Raw genomic sequence first — 19,866 nt, forward strand, 5'->3', positions numbered from 1 at the left:
AAGATAAAGGAGCTTGTTTTAAGTAAATAACTTCTTAGTATTGATAAAAAAAAATAAAAGTACTAGTTCCACTGGCAGATTATTTCACTTAAAAACATGAAAAAATATCAAAATGGCCCAGTCAAAGTCCACAGTCTGAATCTAAATGTGCAAAACTGGTACACATAAATCACAAAAGACTTGGTTCTTCAAAGTACTGACTCAGGGAGGCTCAATACAAATGATCAGACCTTTTAGTAAAAGTATTACCTACTGTTGATAAATAAAATCCGATGTTTTTGGTTGTAATGTGACAAAATATGAAACTTTAGTTGGTAACTCAGTGGTTTACTCCCCTGCCTGCCATCCCAGATCAGCTCTCATCAGGACGAAGTGCCGTTTTAATTAAACGGAGCAGATCGGCTCCTCGACTATCTGGTGGATAAGAGAGGCGGAGCGCAGCGAGAGAGAGATTAGGAAAATTAAAGGTGGATGAAACAGAAAATAGATACAGCCTGGGAGGAAAAAGAGAACAAACACAGAGAGGCACGCTGCAGCCTCATAAAGGAACGGCTAAAATCATAATAACAAACTGAATAATTCAGCAGCGAATGGGGGAAAGGTTCAGTTCACTATAATGAGCGTTTTTGTGAGGTCGTAGTTTTGTAACCTAAGCAGGCCTTTTGAGCGCGTGGCTGTGTGTGAGTCGGAGAGATACTGCTGATTCAGTGGGGATGGATGAAGGTGACCCTGTGCTGCTCCTGCCGCCTGTCTCTCCTCCACATATTGATCCTAGTTGTCCAACTCAGATCTCACTCAAGGATACACTCATTGCCTCCTTGACATTTCAAACACGACAGTGTGAAAGCTGTAACTCCATGCCTGGTCATTGAGGAGTTGCTGATCTGCCAGCTAAGTTAGAGCAAACCACAAAATGCAGTTCAGTTAATCAAAATTTAGGGTGCATTCACACCAGCCCTGTTTTGATTTGCTTCAATAAAACTTACGTTTGTTTCGCTAGAAAGTCTGTTTTTTTTCTTGTGAACTCTGTGTCGAACTCTGGTCTGCCTAAAAACTTCAATCTTTGTTTGGTTGAAGTGAACTCTGATTCGGTTTGAATGCATATGTGTATGCAAAGAGGACCAGAGAAGCTCCAAAAGCAGGAAGAGGACTACAGTGCAGGGCATTTTGGGTAAATATAACCAAAACAAACATGCAAGTCCAGGGCGAGCGTGAGAAATGGTTTGTGGTCTTTTCCCACTATCACTAAAATCTGACGCTAATTTTTGTTTATATTTCGTGAAGAAGAAAGTTGCGCTCTGTGTCTTCTTCAGAGGTTTTCATGTCGTTTCCTTTAGTAGTTCTTGGTTCAGCACCCCCAGTGGCGAGGAGGGAACCTGTGTTTTTCATTTAGTTTGGATTGTTAAGACTCAGTGCAATGTGAAAGCGAACCACAGCGGCTGAAAATGTAACAAATGTTGCAGTTTTGGTCCTTCATCGAACCAAGTGTACCAAACTATTGGGTGCAAAAACACCCTTAATTTGGTTTGGTTGATCAAAACTTAGGGTGCATTCACACCAGCCCTGTTTAGTCCACTTTAATCAAACTTTAGTTCATTTGTCTCAAAAGTCTGGTTCGTTTGGTGAGGTGTGAATGTGCAATCAAACTCCGGTCTACCTAAACACTTCAACGATGGCTTGGTTGAAGTGAACTCTGGTGCAGTTCCAATCAGCGGACCAAAGACCGCTCCAAAAGGAGGAGGCACGCTATGGCACAAGGCATTCTGGGCAAATATAACCAAAACAAACATGATAGTCCTGCTCTAGAGGGAGAAATGGCTTGTGGTTTTTACCCAAAGACAAAGGAGAAATCCTACAACTGCTCATATCTGATGCTACATTTTGTTTGCTCATATCTGATGCTACATTTTGTTTGCTCATATCTGATGCTACATTTTGTTTGCATTTTGTGAAGAAAGAAGTTGCGCTCATGTCTTTTTCAGAGGTTTTCAAGCCGTTTCCTTCAGTAGTTCTTGGTGTAGCGCCCCCACAGGTGAGGAGGGAAACAGGTTTTTCAATTAGTTTGGATTGGGTGACACAGTCCAGTGTGATAGCAAACCACAGCGGCTGAAAATGTAACAAATAGTCCCAAATCGAACTCAGTCTACTAGATTTTCAAGTGTGAAAACACCTTTAATCTGTAAATATGCAAGCACATGACGCCACACTTCTGGCTCGGATGTGTTGTTGTTTTCATACCAGACTGCACACAAACAGTTGAGAACTAAGAATAGAGCAGGCTACAACTGCAGCATTCAAATGCAGTGGCTGGGAGCAAAGGTTTGGACCACATATGGGAGAATGTGCCTGCGTAGACCTGCACCGTCAAGGGTAAACTACCACACACACACACACACACACACACACGCTTTCACCTCACCTCAAAACAGCAGCATGAATATGCATGATGCCGAAGGACGCAGGAGAAACATAATTAGACAATCAACAACTCCCAGATGACACGCATTACTACGACAGACGGGATGTGCCCCTCACTTCATCCTCCCCTCTTGTTAGCAGTAAAAAGCCGAGTCGTGCTCATACGTCAACACGAATTCCCACTTACTAGTGGCTCAAACTTGGGCAGAGAGCTGGAACGAAGCAGAAAACAAACAGAATAAAAGCCGGAGGTTCGGCACAGCAAAGGATGGGAGCCGCATGTGAAGACAAGCCAACATGAAATGTAACTCCTCCTCAAATTAATTACAGAATTAATGCTTCAGATTCAGAGCAGACACTTTGAAATGAGCCGAGACACACCTTAAAAAACAGACAGCAACACACACACACACCTCTCACCCTCACACTGCTGCAAGGCACTCTGGTGCACGCTCCTTTGCACGCACGCACGCACACCTGGCTGCGAAGTACACAGTATACATTTGAATGTGTGAGTTATTGCTGGCAAAATGGGAGCAGGTGTGCCGAACAAAGGCTTCTGTTTAGGTTTCATTAAGCCAATTTGTGGAGGAGATTGGAAATTTAAAACAAATCCAGGAACGGGATCAGGAAAGTCGCAGAAGCTTTTTAAGCATTCATATGGACTAACAGAACCAGCGACTCGACCGACCCGCTTCCTGCATAGCGACACTTCCTCACATTATTAAAGATAGTTTTCTGCATATTTTTAGCATTTATTTATCTTAATTTAGTGTCAACCACAGTAGTTACCGTAAAGCGTTTGCTTTAAATTATTTTTACCTTTTTCTGATTATTGTTTTTCTTAAATTTACATTTACATCTTTATTTAATTGTACAATTTTCAGAAGATATTACTTTCAAAACTAATAAAAGGCTTAGTTATTATTGTTGTTGTTATATGGTTAATATGTTCCAATAAAGCATTTAAAATACTGTTCCCATGTATTTTAACACATAATGTTCCTTTGCAGATCTGCTTTTTTTTTTTAGAAAATTAAAACAAAAGTTCATCTCACCAAACTGGAATATTACCAGAAATTTCCTTCTGATGGGGTTCGTTTGTCAGATTAAAAATACCTTTAAGCAGGTATTAAACACAGCTTTCATTAAGCTGACATTTCTGTCCTGAAATGTTTTTTTTATTGGTCTGATGTAATATTTTAATCTCCTAAAAACAGGAATAAAAGCTTAAAAACAGGAGTTTCTTGTGTAACAAATCTACATGTTTCACTTAAACAACTGAACTTTTCCATTACATTTAGACGATCAAGTAACTGTGTGATTTTTAAAACAGAAATATCAGCTTAAACTGAAAAGTTTGTACATGCACTGACCAATAAATGCGCTTATGCTTAAATTATTTCACCATTCTCACTGAACTGCAGGTCAGATAAGTTAGCAAGCCGATCAACTAAAGCAAAATCATGTTCATTAAACTAGTTATCTTGTGAACTTTTTAGCTTTACCACACTTTTTCCTTCCATTGAACTTTTCATTACTGTGCTTAAGTGGTTAATATACAACTCAAATTACCAAGTTTTCAGTTTATTCAGGAAACAACCCAATAAAATGACCTGGGATAAAAACAGATTTAGCTGGGATGGCAGGACAATAAGAGGGAAGCATCACTACTATTAATAATAATAGTCATCCATTTTCTATACACCCTTGTCACTTAATAGGGTCGGGAGGGTTGCTGGTGCGTCTCCAGTTAACGTTCTGGGCGAGAGGCAGGGTACACCATGGACAGGTCGCCAGTCTGTCGCAGGGCAACACAGACAAACACCCATGCACACACTCACACACCTAGGGACCAATTCAGATTCAGATTCCCATTAACAATGCAATAAAATTTTAAATCAGAAATAAACTATACTGTATTGAAGTCTTACTTATAACTTTTCCCTAAAGGATGTGACGCCCCAACATCTTGCAGCCATGGGTGGAGAGCCATATTATCCATATCAAATTAACTTACAACAAACAAAACGGGCTACAAAAGAAACTCTCATCTCGTGGTCGACTTTTTTTTAGATGCAAACTCACCAGACACCATGCTGCCAGTCACACGCACACACACAACACACACACACACACACACACACACACACACACACACACACACACACACACACACACACACACACACACACACACACACACACACAACACACACACGCACATTTGGGTTTCACACAACAGATTCTCAAATTTCTCAAATTTAGGCAAAAAACAAAAGAGTGAAACACTGACCTGCCATGCCGCTGACACACACACATTCTCTTCAAGCAGTTCAGCCTTTCAAAGAGGATCCGTTTGAACGCGTCTATATACATTGACCCTGCTGAGGTTACAGAACAAGCCAGCACTTTAATATTTTCTCACGAATCGCTTGATTTGAAATAGAAGCAGCAGAAGCAGCGGGACGAGTCTCGATAAATGCTGAGGAGACGCGGTCGCCGCAGAGAAAGAGAAAGTCAGACACGATGCGCGGCTGACGGGATGTTTGGACACTACTGATGCTCTGAGAGCTCCGTGGTGATCTTGTAGAGAGGGAGAGCGCGGAGAGAGAGAGAGAAACAACACACACACACATTTACACACACATTTACACACACAGACTATCAGCCAAATCTGACAGCGCCGCTTATAATTTTATAGCAGCTGCTGCACAGTTGGGAGCAAACAGCGCGTACAGGATGGATGAGCTTGTTCAGAAGGAGCTATTTTAACTTGCTATTTTAACTCAAGGAATAATCCATTTCTTACCTCCATATTCGCTGCCCGTCGCCTCGGATGCGTTGCTCTCCCAGGTCGCCCAGGTATCGAAGCGCAATTAAAGTAGAGGAAATGAGAAAAAAAACAAAACCACCAAGTAGGCTACTGTAAGTTTAAGGGAAGAAAAGGTGCTGCCGAACTTGTTCCCAGACGCATTGCTGCAGAAAGCCGAGCTTTGGGGTAAACGGGATGAGTGCGGTCAGGTTGATGATCCTGACATGTTCTTTGAGCGCAATGACACAACGAACGAGAAGGTTATCCATGAGAAGTTGATGAGGGAGGAGGATAAAGGAGTTAAAACGCCGCCCACACCCGCCCAGTGTTTCTATCTGAGACCTACCTGCATCAGCAGCATCGCTTTCTGCTTCGGTTTTGCTTCCGGGACGAACAGGCGTGAGAACGAGGTGAAAACTTGAGTTTTTCCCAAAACACGACGCACCGGGCCATGTCATCTAGAGGCGATACGAAGCCGTGCTAATGTTAAATAGCTGAGAATTTAGTGCTTAAAACTGTGAAACTTACCGAACTGCAGGTGCTTCTTAATACATTGGCGCAGGGGTGTCTAAAGTGCGGCTCGGGGGTCATTTGTGGCCATTAGATTAATTTTTGTGGCCCCTTGACAGCAATTAAAGAATGGCACAAATGTGGCCACACAACACTTTTAGTAGTTTCTTTTTAGGATATTTTTTCATGTTTACATTTTAAATGCAAAATTATTTTTTCTTAAGTTATTATTATTATTATTATTATTATTATTATTATTATTATTATTATTATTATCATTATTATTTAATATATATAATCCAGCATGTTTTTACTTAAAAACAGACTTTGGCATTCCCATCCATTTTATTTGGATGAATATAACAAAGGTTGTAAAAGACAGTTCTTATTTTTGTTGCTGGGAATAAACTAAAAACATTTTATAAATGTTTTAAAAAAACAATTATTCAAATAGTTAAATAACTGTAAACATGAAGGTAAATTAAAAAACATTATATGTGTTATTTATTGTGGTACCGGTTGTTCACAATAATATTTTTTGTGATTTTAAATGGAGAAAATGTTCTTTTATTTTTGCCCCTGAATATTTTTCGGGGACAATCATTAAACATGGTGCTGTTAACATGCTCCTTTTCAAGCATGTTAAGATTATTGTATTGCAAAATATGTGTCTTTGCATTCTTTGTTCATGTACGTGATTTTATACTTCTATTATGTTCAAAATAAAAAAGACTCACCTTATAACTGGCTAATTGACAGTTTATAAATATGTTAGTAATTAAGCTGTGAACACTTTATAAATTATTAGTCGCATCACGCATTACTTAAATGACTAAAACTATAGCTAAATATTGAGCCAAATCTATTAATATTTCAAACAGAGTTGCTAAATTGAACACTACCTTGTTGCAGGTTTGCTACACAACTTTAAGGCTCTCTTTGATAGTTGCTAATATTTATACTGGAATAATAAAGTACAATGCTATATGCTAAAGAATTATGTTTACAAATGCTCAATGTGCTTAAAGGTTTGTCTGAAATGTTTCATTTAAAACCTCTACATGAAATACACATATTAACAGATTTGGCAAGAAACTGGTCAGTTTTTCTCTTTCTTGCCCATATTTATTAGATGATAAAAACGTATTAATGACTTGTAAAGTGTCGACAGATAAAATTAGCTGTTTGTAATTAGCCTTGTTGTGAATCGGTACCAAATTAGAATATTATTAAAATGGAATTTTATTTCTAAAAGTGAGAATTTTAGGGAATATCGAGATTAATGTATGTACAAAACTTTTATTTATGTTAACGTGGATAGGTATTGCGTATAGCTAAAAGAATCTGAAGAGCATTTCTGAGATTATTTGAATTTTTACATACAAACAATAAAAAATTATTTGTAAAACAGAAATGTCATGTAATGGCCATGATGCAGCCCTTATACACATGTAGGAGGTTGATGAGTTCACTGTTTTTCTGCAGAGTCGCAGACATTCCCAAAAGGAAGCAATCCACAAAACTGCAAAAGGTGCTCAGTTCTCTGTGACGTAATGTTTATTGCTGAAATATACTGTACAAATAAACCTGCCTACGCTTGTCTTGCCATCATAATTATTGTTTGAAGAAAAAAAAGTCTGAAAAAAGAGCGGAGGGGCTCAGAATGGCAAATGGGACATAGGCGATCCCCCACAGGATGCCGCCCTGGGTGGTTGCCCAGAAACTGCCACTGTGCAAGTGGAAAGTCATTGTAAGTAGCAAAAATAAAAGCTTTTAAAGTATCAGTCTGTGTGCAGTTAATCTACATAATATGTTTCTCTTTAGGAATTGAGTTGTTGAAATAAATTAACTGTTGAAAAATATCTTAATTTATTGAAATATTTGAAAGATTATATATATATATATATATATATATGAGTCCCCTAAAAAGCACCATATAAATTAGATTTCTTATTATGATTTTTATTGCCAAATGAGAAACGTAAAAATCTTAAGATGACATATTTGTTATTATAATAAATTATCATTATTATTACATTATTATTATTGTTGTTGTTGTTATAATATTACTATTATTATGATATTATGGTTATATCATAATAATAACTATTTTATCATTATTATTATTACTATTAAGTTACGCTATTAATGACCTATGACAAAACCTCTGGAACAGAATGTAAACACGCCTGTAACTGCAGTGCATTATGGGACATGTGGTGAGTTCAGGCAGGCAGAGATATTTAAATTTAGAGAATGCACTCCAGCTCCCAGAATGCACTGTTGTCGTTCATTTCCTCTACAAACAAAAATGGCGTCGCACCGAGAAGATACGGTTGCTAGCAAAGCTGCTATTTCAGATGAGCAGGCAGAAAGAAAAACAGCGGTGGTGTCATTTGGTTTCACTAAAACTGTTAATAAATTTAAACCGGCCACCGGAGGACCTCCGACTGCTAGCGTTGTAAAAGATTATTTGACAGGAATTGACAGGAATGAATTGCAGAGGTGCGCTCGTTGTGCTAATGCTACTACCAAGCCGACACCGTAACGGTTACGTTAGAAATGTGACGTTACTTGGTAATCTGAGGACATAATTTAACTAAATGATCTTCTCTAACTCGTGTATTCTTGCAGTTCAAAACCAACCGAGAAGCCCAAGGAGCTCATCATCCCCCTGATCCAGAAGAACCGCTGGAGCCGAGCGGGGCAGCGCGGGGAAGGGAACGGGAAGCCGGAGGCAGCGGAGCGGGATGGGGATTCTGTGGAGTCTCAGGCTGTGAAAGAGCTGATCGAAGGTGTGGATGGGAGGAAGACATCCTGGTGGACAATGAATGGGAGCATCAGTCTCCTCATGAGTCTCTTCTGCTTTTAGATTCACGGAGGCAGCTTGAACTGTGGGAGAATGGACCTCAGTCAGAGGGGAGCCTCAACCTCTCCATCCCGCTGCTGATGCAAAACAAAGTGCCAGACGGTTTTGAGGAAGGAGACCATGTCAAGGTGGACCTGCGGCCTGAATCTGTGAGTAAGGGAAAGTGGTAAAGGTACTATACTTCAACAGGTTAGGATCGGTCTATGTCATATACAAAACAAAATCATTCTTAGATCTTGAGATTTTAATCCGTTTTGAGCTTCTTTCAGAATGAGTTATTTTAGGGCCTCTTGTCTCTTTAAATCTAATGAAAATAGCTGTAAACAGATGCTCGGTTAGACAATCGTACGTCTTTGAAAAGCAGAAGTAGAACCTCCTGTACAACCAACAAGAATTTTACAGCAGCCATTGTACAGCAGTAACACCAGCTGACCAAACGTGTTGGGGTTGCTAGGTGACGGACAGTAACTGCTGATTTGAGAGATTTTTGAAACGGCTCATTTTCTAGACACCAAAAACCCCTAAAACATCTTAGTGTTTTTTTTTTTAGCATTTGTTTTGTTTTTAGAAGCAGATGAGACGCAAGTGGAAGCAAAACATGAATTTTTCATAATAGATCCCTTTTAAAATTGATTGTAAAGTTTTTGAAGTAACGGATTAAGGAGAAGTATGGAATATTGTATTTGTGGTTTCAGATGTTATTTTCTGTCCCTTTGGTTTCCAGCCATCCTCTGGAAATTTGAGTCTTGAAAAGTTTTAGACATGAACAATTTGTCAGACCCTGACTACATGAACTATGACCCTGATATTCTATTTAAAATCAATCTGTTGATGCGATTGTGTGAATCAATACATATTTTAATCAGTAATAGCCAATCCTGTTGGTGGTACCAGACGGTTTGAAAGCAGCTTGTTGCTTTTATGCGTTTATTCTCAGACTTATAATTCTTTTGCTTAAAAATCCCAACTTGTAAGATGTTTGGCAATAAGTCGAAAAAGAATCGCATCACTTCAGGGTCTCATGAACAAGAAGGAGCAGCAGCTCCTCCACTCTATCTGCAAGGCTCGGTCCAGACACATTAGCTGGAAGATCATTTCAGCCACTTGTGTTCAGGTTCTTGTTCTTTCGTTCATGATCCATATTTTATGACCATATGGTGGGTTGAAGCGCTAAATTAAGAGCTTCGCCTTTCCATCTCTGCTGTTTTCTCCCTGCGACGGAGCCGAGCAGCGACTGCTTTCTGCAGACACAGAGCTTCAGTCGGTTTGTCAGTTGGTGCTTGAATTTCATTTAGGTGTTTTCAAGGTTTGGAAAGTGCTTGATTTCAGTATAAAGTCTTTGAAAGTTCTTGATACTCAAACTGCACAGTTTTGTATAAAGTGCAATCAAAGGTCTGATTAAAAACCTAAATTTAGAAAACATTATTTACAATTTAAACAAGATATTTTCACACACCTAATAAAAATACTTATTTTTTCTCACTGTCTGAAGTTAAATGTGACCAAAATTATTTCTATTTGCTAAATGCCAGAAAACGTAGAAAGAGCACTTTTTTCAGTAATTTTCTTTATATATTGAGATAAAGCATTGAATCTGAGCAAGAAGTTCATTTACCTGAACACAATTTGTTTTGTTTCTGGGTAACAAATATTTATTATTCCTACTTTCTCAATGACTTATTGATCTGTGTAAATTGAATTTAAAGGTTGTCCTATATTATATAAGTTTTTTTTGTTAAATTAGTGTGTAAGCAAGACATTTCAAACCATAAAATATTGTTATATTCTGGTTCATTTTGTCCCTGCTGTAGAATATCAATACTACTATCACAAAACATAATTAATAACGGTAATAAATATTATTAAGGCTGCGCCGATTGCAGTTTTCTGGCCGATTGCTGATTACTGATTTTTAAAAAGCCTGATCTATCGATTCTGATTTTGGATGATACCAGTTTTTTTCTTTTTTGTCTGAAATTTTGCTAAATAAAGTGAAACAGTTGCTGAGTTGGCAGCAGTGGAGTGACTATTCCAAACTGAAAGCGTGCAGCCGTGACCCGGTCTGTCAGTCAAACGTCTCTCACTGCAGAGCAGAAGAGGACAGCGGCTGATTTTTAGATCTTTGCTGAGGTAGATAAGATCTGTGGATAAGATCAGCTTCCCATGTAAGTGTCAGACAATCACCGAACTCCCAAAATTAAGGAAATTGTCACAGATAAATCGTTGCACCCCTAAATATTATCATGTAATCATGAATTTAAACTGCCTTTTAGTTCATTTTTATAGTTTTTAACCTCAAAGTGCTGGAAAAGTTTGAAATCTTACCTTAAAAATGCATGAAAAATTCTTAATTTTGTTGTGGGACAGATTAAAGTTTCCTCAAACCGTATAAAAATATGATATGAACATCACAACATAATCTCTGATTCAGGCGTTTATTTTAGCATGAAGTTCCTGACAGTACAGAATCTCTCCTGGAGTCGACTGGCAGCTGAAATTTGAGTGTGTGAAAGTGCTGAGTGGCCTGACATGGCTGCATGTGCCGACAGGACAGTACGGCTTCGGTGGCAGACGGGCGTCAGCGTTCTCCCCAGAGACATGAGGGCAGCCAATCACATCCCTCTGTTTGTTTTCATAAGAGGCCTGGCATGTCTCCTCACTATGTGCTCGGTCACCTCCCGTCTGAGCGGCCGGACACCCGAGTCACGGCGGCCGCGGGCCCATTTGGATGTCACCTCCTGTGTCAGAGGGCGGGCTGCCTGTCGGCCAGCCTCGCAGGAAAACCTCCAGAGGAGACGGAGGGGGGCGGCCGCTCGGATCAGCCTTTTGACTGAAGTCTGAGTGTGACGGCCCCGGGGCCAAACGGCTGAGCAAGAGCTACAAGCTGTGTGTCTCTCTCTCTCTCTCTCTCTCTCTCTCTCTCTCTCTCTCTCTCTCTCTCTCTCTCTCTCTCTCTCTCTCTCTCAGATGCTGCTTACACGCTTTGTTTCAGAACTCCAAAGTTTACATAATCTTCCAATTAGGGATGAACCGATCCGCTTATTTCAGCTCCGATACCAAAATCTGAGGTTTAGGGTCGACCAGAGGGCCTGAGAAATGTACCCAAGTAAAAGTAGCAAAGCTTCACCAACTAACAGTGAACGGTAGCCGTCCAAGAAATTACTCAAGAGTAAAAAGTTCACTGTGCTGAGTAACTGATCAAATTGTCAATCATTTAATATTTAAAAATTACATCAGATGGACCAAAATATACAGTTAAGTGGAAAGTTTGGTATTTTAAGGACTAAAATGACAATAATTCATGTAACTAATAAAAGATAACTAAATCAGGCAAAAGAATGTTTTCTTAATTGGTTTCTTTCAATAAAATTTTTTTGAAACTAACAGAAACTGCAGGTGTGTCTCTGAGTCTGGTGGGTTTTTGTTAATACTTGTTTGTTTTTCAGTGGGTATAAAATCCAGAAAATTTGCTCAAGAGTAGAAATACTTCTTAATAAAATAGTAAAAGTAAAAAGCACAGCATGGTAAAAAATACTCCTAAAAGTAAACGTTTTCTAAAAGGTCACTCGGGTAGATGTGACTAGTTGCTACCATTTGTAGTTGGTGTTGAAGCCTTCATGAGGTCGGTGTTGATTTGTCTGTTTAGTTCTTGGTTTTTATTTGTGTTTTATTTTAGTCGACGGAGGCGGACTATGAGAGCGTTCCTGTCGAGGCTTATGGACTCGCTATGCTGAAAGGAATGGGCTGGAAGAAAGGAGAGGGAATCGGACGAACATTCAAACAGTAAGATTTACTGTTTCTGTCTTCTGTAACAATAAAAATCTAACACTTTTTAAAAATCTTGTTTGGATATATAGTTTATAACCAAAACTGCTGTCGTTCTTGCACAACCATCTGCTCCGTTTTTACTCGTTTCTAAATAACATTTATGTTTTCTGGATCAATATACTGTATTAGAGGGTTTCCCCCAGTGTATTATAAGCCTGGCGGGTGATCAGGCTTTACTTGTGCCCCCACCATTGCTTATTTATTTATTGACCTGCCATCCAACCACCGGGCTTAGCAGATTCTCTGGGGGAAACCTTGTATTGTAAATAGTCAATATTTATTTTTTAAATGTAAATTATGTACATTTTGAAAACTTGATGCGACTCATTTTAAATATTGAGTCCAATCTGTCTCTTTCTAATAACTACACAGCATTTTCAGTAATTTTTTAAAAATAGTATATTATTGTTGTTTTAATCTTGTTTTTTTTCTATCACTTTAACACTTTTATGTCTGTTGCTGCTGTTTAAAAGGCTGTTTCTATTCTTCTATTCATTTAAAACTAAATATTAATGAGTGTCTAAAATGACTCCACATCCACTCACCAGTTCATACCAACGTTTCTGTTTTCTATCTAAACACAAACCATTTTATCTCTTGTGCCTTTTAATCTTTGCATATCAGTTTATCTTCATTGTAAATTAAATTCATGAATCTCAGAGAAATTCTTTATTTTTATCTTTTTTCTATTTCTTTTATTTTGGTTCTTGTCATATTTGGGTCATAAGTAGACTCATAAAATATGACGCCTAATTAAATCAAAAGTTATCTTTTACATATTTAAAACACAGCATCATTGTGCAGGTTAATGTTTCCTCCTGCTTTTTGCTACCTGCAGCATGTGTATCAAACTCGAGGCCTGGGGGCCAAATCTGGCCCGCCGTAGCTTTTTATCTGGGCCTCTAGACTCCAAACTACATCAATAAATCACTCCAGTTTTTCAACAAATCTGCAAAACACACAAAATCAACAGATTCTTGCATTTTTTTCTGATTTTTACTGCAATTCTTTCTCAAAGTTGCCTCGCTTGATGTCATCTTACATAGTCTGATAGTTGTCGATACGGTGATTAATAAAAGGTCACATTCAGCATCATATATTAGTGCAAATATCATAAAATTGCCTTACAAATATGTATAAATTAGCACCACAAAATTTAGAATTTTAATTGCAAAAAAATATACAAAAGCAACCAGAAAATCCTGGATGGTCCGGTCCACCGGTCAGTGGAAAGGTTTTAAGGAACACTGAAACAAACAGCCATTTATTAACATTTTAACAGTTTGATGGTTTCATCAATGCGTTCTGGCGTAACCGGCCCTTTAAGAACATTCAGGTTTTTGATATAAAAGTTTGACCCTCTGACCCGCAGAGTACAGCTGCAGTATTTTGATCTGTCAGATTTTTTTTCTTTTTGCTGCAGAGTTTTGCTGTTCAAACTGTAATTTATTTTATTTTATTTTATTTATTTTTTCAGTGGCCTTCCAGATGGCAGCACACATTCCACCAAAACCTGCAGAAATGATGTTTTTAATGACCAAATTACTCGCGCTCTGATCACTAATAAACCTCGTTAATGCTGATCTACAAAGAGCCAACATGAACAGCCATGATTGAAACATCAGGCTGATGAGTTTGTGTGTTTTCTGGTTTTCTGGCTGTAGCAGCAAACGTCGTTCTCTCTGGTCGCGGTTCTGGAGCTGGCAGAGATTCGCTCCACAGCCGTCTCTATTTTTATTGCCGCTGCCTCGGGGCTCGACGATCACAGACATCCAGTCGTTTTTTTCCTTCTGTTTTGTTTTTTTCTCTCCTTCCAGTTTCGTTTCTGGTTTCTCTAAATCTACCAAGGATTTTTTTTCAGGGCATTTAATCAAATCTTTTTGTTTTACTACCTTAATTTTGCCTATTTATAATTAATTGGTGATTTACATGCATAGGCCTGTCACAATAACACATTTTACTGCATAATAAATTGTCCCAGAAGTTATTGCGATAAACGATAATATTGTTGTTTTGAGACAATTTTCAGTTAATATTTATAGTAATGGCAAAATAATGCAAGAACACAATAAACTCTAAATTCAAATGAACATTTAACACTGGAAATTGAAGACATTTTAAATATCCAAAATAAATAAACAAAACAACAAATACAATTATAAAGTCTATGTAAATAAAATGTTCCTTAAAAAAGGAGCCAGTTGAGACCAAATCACCAGATTAAAAACTTTTGTTATCCAGTTTTTGGTAGAAAGAGAGAAAAGAAAAAAAAACAGTTGAGCTCAATTTATCAATTGATATTTTGATTATTGTGACAGGCATATTTTCAAGTAATATGGCATAATAATACAAGAACCCAGAACCAAAGATCAATAAACTTTCAATTGTAACGAACATTTAAAAACAAAATAAAAACCCAAAACAACAGAAACGAGAAATAAAATGAATTATGAAGTCTCCATAAACTAAATTATCCTCCGAAAAAAGGGAGACCAAATCACCAGACTGGAGATTTTTATTTTCTGCGTTTTGGTAGTTAATTTTTCATGCATTTATTTGGTTTATTGGCCTAGCTTTACACGTTACACAAACTTCTGCATTTCTCAAAAATCTACATTTAATTTTATTGTCTCGCAACAGTTTTATCACTCCACAGAACTTTTCTTAATTAAAAAAATGAAACCACAGATGGAGCGGCGTCTCCCTGCAGCCTGATTTAAATCCTGCACATGTCCAGGTCTCCGTTCATTGATCGAACTCTGTCGCCCACAGAGACGTGAAGCCAATCGAACACGAGCTCCGTCCGAAAGGGCTGGGCCTCGGCGCCGATCGATCGGCCATCAAGGATCTGGAGCCCAGCAAGCGCCAGCGGCCGCCGAAGCCGGGCGAGGAGCAAACCAAGCAGGAGGAGCTGGCCATGGTTCCTGGCGGCTGCGTTCTGGTGGGATCCGGGGCCCACAAGGACCTATACGGCAAAGTAAACTTTACATGGAGCCAGAGGTGCACCGATTGCGGTTTTCTGAGAAATCCTGACCTGCTGGTTCCGATAAAATTCTCTTTTGTTTCAAATGGTGACAAATTAAGAAAGTCGCCAAGTTGGCAAAAGTGGGGTGACGATTGTTAACTGCAAATGTGACCCGGTTTGTCGGTCAAACGTCTATGACAGGAGAGCAGAAGACGGCAGCGGCTCATTTCTAGATCTTTGCTGAGGTAGAAAAGATCAGCTTCACATGTAAGCATCGGCCGATCGCTGATCTCCAAACGTAACCCTTTTAGGCCAAACATGTCAGCAACGATGCAGCCAGATCTGCAGTACTGTAATTCCACGACACCTGGTGCTGTGAAAAATCCAACTGTTTCTGACAGGGGAGACATTGTGCTTTCCAGCTGTTATCGGGTTATTACGGTAATTATCTGAAGGTCACTTTTAACTGCTGGATACTGAAAGTTCCAGTTGTTATGAATAAATGGGTAAATATATTTACTCCCAGGACATTTAAAGAACTGTGTGCAATTGAAATAAGAAAAAATATTCAGGCAGAGATTTGAAACTTAGGTCGGTGCAGATAAATCGGTGCACCCCTGAACGCATCTCTGGCCGTCTAATTCACATGAGAAATGTCTGATGTGTTTTTGTTTCTGTGGCAGATTGAAGGCGTAGACGCAGACAACGCTCGAGTTGTGGTAAAGCTCGCCATCGGCGGAAAGACGGTGACACTCAGCCAGTACGGAGTTAAACTGGTCGGGAGGAAAGAGTACGAGAAATACAGCAAAGACCTCAGTGAGTTTCGATGTCAAATTTATTTATGCATCACTTTTAAAAACAGGTTCAAAACCAAAGAGCTACTAAAACAATAAGACAACAGAATAAGACGATGAAAAGAGAAAATAAGAGTAATAATAATAAGTAAATAAAATAAAATATCACAACAGAAAAGTTACACTATGAGGCCTCAGTTAAATGCTAATAAAAACTGTCACTCGCTTTTTATTATTTTTATTTAAAAAAAATTCTTTAAAATATCACTGGAGATGCATCACAATAATAAAACGATACTTTTTTCAGGAAATCAAATGTAAACAAAAAAAGGTAAAACATATAACGGCTAATTAAAAACTAGAACTAATTTTCCTAGACGGGGAACATCAGTGGCTAAAGTTGTCCTCCTCAATTAAAAACACAAAATTATAATTATTTTGTCTTTTTCCTGCACAACAATAAATAATACATGTGATATTTTACTTGATGTTTGCAGTTATTTAACTTTTAGGACTTATTTTCCATTTTCACATCTGTAAAATGTTTTAATTTATTGCCAGCAACAAAAGTAAGAATTTCTTTTACAACTTTTACTTTGAAGAAACATAAATAATAAGAGTAAAAACATTTAATTTCTCCTTGGGATCAATAAAGTCTTTTTGACTTGAATTGTTCTGCTTGTTCTTTAATCACAGCAGGAATAAATTCATCCTGTAGGGCTAATTTATGGAGAACTAATGGTTCTGTCCGACCCAACTCACAGGTCGGCTCAGTAAGGCCCACAAAGAGAAGGAGAAAGAGAAGGAGAAGGAGCGACAGAGACTTGAGGAGAAAGAAAAGAGCAGCAGCAGTGACAAAGTCAAACACAAGTCATCCGAAAGGGAGGAAGGCAAAGACGAGAGGAAGAGGAAACACAGAGAATCAAGTCAAGACAGGTACGTTTTCACTTCAAAATCACCTCGTTTCCTTAAAGGAGACCAGCTATTATTCCTTCAGCTGGCCAGCATGTTACAAAACGCGTTCATTACATTTTTTTGCATGAAATCATCCTTGGATTTTAGTGGCTTACACTCCAAGGTGAAAATGGCTGCAAATAGATGCAGCCGTACGTCTTTGAAAAGCATTAGTAGAGCTTTCTGCACAACCAACAACGATGCAGCAAATGGTTTCTGGATGGTGAGTCAACAACAAGAAGCTTGCCTTTTCCAGCAGCCATTGTACAGGGCTTGGAGCTGTAAAACCAGCTGACCAAATGTGCTGGAGCTCAACTTGGGTTGCTAGGTAACGGGCAGAGTTCCGCTGGGGTTACTAAGTAATGGGCTGAGTTCCGCTGGGGTTGCTAAGTAACGGGCGGAGTTCCGCTGGGGTTGCTAGGTAACAGTGGAACTGCTGAGGTCACCTGCTGATTCTGTAGGTTTTTGAAACATCTCATTTTCCAGAGCCCAAAAAATATCAACTTACTGCCAAAAATGTCTGTCGGTTTTTTTAAGGACTTGGGCCGTTCCTAATAGCATTTGAGACCCAAATAAAAATACAAAAACACGCCAGATGTCAATTTTGCTCAATAGGTCACCGTTAAATCCTTGACTAGCTGTTTTTTTGTGTTTTGTTCCTGTGCAGAGATAAGCCACCGGTGAAAGAAGCACGGCAGGCTCCAGCTCCTCCCTCCTGGCTCCAGAGGGACCTGAAGGTCCGCTTCATAGACAAGGCATTTAAAGGCGGCCGCTACTACAACTCAAAGGTAGCGAAGCCTCGGCTGCTTGTCTTTGTGTTTCACTCAAACGTAGCTCTATGCTGTGAAGTTGAAGGTGAGGACATGATTATTGACTGGCCTCCCACTTAAGGTTGTCTTTGCTGCTCACAGTAGCAGCTTTGCTAACAAATCCAGACGTAATCAACATTATTTACACAGACTTTAAAGAGAATCAATGTTTTATACCAGTAAATATGGTCTTATAGTACTATAACCTTCAACTAGAAGTTTAACTGTAATTACAAAAAGCAGCAGAAATCAACAATATTTCTACTTGTGCTGCAAAAACAAAATAACATCTTGACTATCGCAGCTTCAGCATGGAAATCTGTCAGTTTCTGGCATGTTTCCATTAGTTGAGTTGGAAACTCAACTAAAATTGAAATTAGAATTTCAATTTTAGTTGAAATTCTAAATGAATTTCAACTTGTTTTCTTTGTGTTATTTGAGGTCTGAAATCGCTGCATCTTTTTCGTTATTTTGATAATATCGTTGAGTTTTTGCACCATGACTGCTGATCTTATTGTAGCAGATGGTTTTGAAACCTTTATTTGTTGCTTAGTTCCAGTAAACTCAGGATTGTTTTGGAACTCACTTCCCTGTAGATGCGAGTGGAGGATGTCCTGACGACGTTTACCTGCGTGTGTCGAACCGAAGAGGGAAGACTGCTAGACGGTGAGTCAGCCGTGAAATCTCTCGCTCATTTTGTGTAAGTTTGTACTCGGGCATTCCCTGTGGGCAAAATGTGTTTATCTGTTTATGCAGCATCAACATAAAGTTGCTATTACTTAGCCTATTTAGTTTAATTCATTACTGATGTCTTGTGGTTAAAACAGCCTCAGTCTCCAGTTAGACCTCGGTATGAACCACGTTAACCTGTTTTAGGGAGAGTTTTAAAATTGTTAGTAGTTTTAAATTTGACATGCATAAACAGTTAAAACCTCGTTTCCATTTTCTTAGGTTGTTTCCATTGTGTTGTTTCTTTCTGTTCTTGTTGCAGCGCCACCACAGGCGAGGAGGGGAACAGGTTTTTTAAATAGTCTGGATCATTTGACTTGGTGCCGTGTGAAATAAACCACAGCAGCTGAAAATTTAACAAATGTTGGAAGTTTTCCACTCCTTTGATTTAAGCTTACTGTGCTTGTATCATTTTTCTTTTTCTCTTATCGTGAACTAGCGTTAGCCAAAGTGTTCATACCCTCTCCACAAGCAAATTAGATCCACACTTTTCAGATTTCTCCTTACACTATGCAATTATTTTTTAGTTCTTGTTGGTCTGTCACATAAAATCCGACACTTACTGAGCTTCTAAATGTAATTTTCTAGCTGTCACCTCTAACTATTTTGTCGGTATGAAGTAAAAAGCGGACATGTTTAGGGAATAATTGAGCAGAAATAATCAGCAGCCTCCAGCCTTCATGAAAAAACAGCAGAATAAAGATCGGGGACCGGATGATCAATCCGCTCCTGACTGCTGCTATGGAAACGGTCGCTCTAAATTACGTTAGCGATTAACCCGTCTCTCTGTGGCAGATGTGAAGCAGAACATGCTGGAAACCATCATCCCAAAAGGAGAGTACGACGCCGTGATGGTGGTTCTGGGCGAGCACAGAGGACAGGTAAGCAGTGGGTTTCGTTTTTATCCGGTCTGGATGTAATCGATCGATTGATTGCTGCTAATCGCCGGCTCTTTGTTTGTCGGATCAGGTCGGCCGTATTCTTCAGCGGGATAAGAACAAGTGCAGAGCGATGGTGCAGCTCGACAGATATGAGGAGAAACTATTCACTCTGGATTATGACTCCATTTGTCACTATGTGGGAGCCTCAGACCACTGATATCAGGCTTTTTGTCATGTTCAGATGTAACTTCAAATCATGTAATGTTTTTTTAATAAAAATATATTTAAAAATTCA

The 19,866-nt window shown here is 38.8% G+C and overlaps 2 protein-coding genes across 6 annotated transcripts in view; one reads left to right on the forward strand and one right to left on the reverse strand.

Annotated features, from left to right (window-relative positions):
* magixb (MAGI family member, X-linked b) overlaps positions 1–5,829 on the reverse strand; it is a 76,827-nt gene extending 70,998 nt beyond the window's left edge. Inside the window, exon 1 of one of the 5 annotated variants that reach the window (XM_081609190.1) lies at positions 5,230–5,829. Coding sequence is in view for 4 of the 5 variants with exons in the window: in XM_081609193.1 (XP_081465319.1) it covers positions 4,714–4,796 (83 nt within the window). In the remaining variant the exon portion in view is untranslated. Of the gene's footprint in view, positions 1–4,713; positions 5,009–5,229 lie in introns of those variants that run through there. The other 4 variants (XM_081609193.1, XM_017305839.2, XM_081609189.1 and 1 more) reach the window with 4 other exon arrangements.
* Positions 5,830–8,021: 2,192 nt separating this feature from the next.
* gpkow (G patch domain and KOW motifs) lies at positions 8,022–19,866 on the forward strand. The gene is made up of 11 exons (XM_081609195.1): positions 8,022–8,247; positions 8,377–8,537; positions 8,615–8,760; positions 12,288–12,394; positions 15,212–15,416; positions 16,088–16,220; positions 16,963–17,134; positions 17,820–17,940; positions 18,558–18,627; positions 19,486–19,571; positions 19,660–19,866. The coding sequence occupies exons 1-11, from the start codon at positions 8,054–8,056 to the stop codon at positions 19,786–19,788; spliced, it is 1,524 nt and encodes a 507-aa protein (XP_081465321.1). The 5' UTR covers positions 8,022–8,053; the 3' UTR covers positions 19,789–19,866.

Source organism: Poecilia reticulata, chromosome 7 (genome assembly GCF_904066995.2).
Source record: "Poecilia reticulata chromosome 7, P_reticulata-male-v2, whole genome shotgun sequence".
Classification (NCBI taxonomy): domain Eukaryota; kingdom Metazoa; phylum Chordata; class Actinopteri; order Cyprinodontiformes; family Poeciliidae; genus Poecilia; species Poecilia reticulata.

What these genes read in the sequence shown, in the direction of transcription:
- gpkow (XM_081609195.1), top strand. Translation starts at nt 8,054, where the DNA reads ATGGCGTCGCACCGAGAAGATACGGTTGCTAGCAAAGCTGCTATTTCA. An exon ending in ATCGGACGAACATTCAAACA is followed by an intron (nt 12,395 to 15,211) that starts GTAAGATTTACT and finishes TGTCGCCCACAG; the next exon opens with AGACGTGAAGCCAATCGAAC. An exon ending in AGAGAATCAAGTCAAGACAG is followed by an intron (nt 17,135 to 17,819) that starts GTACGTTTTCAC and finishes GTTCCTGTGCAG; the next exon opens with AGATAAGCCACCGGTGAAAG.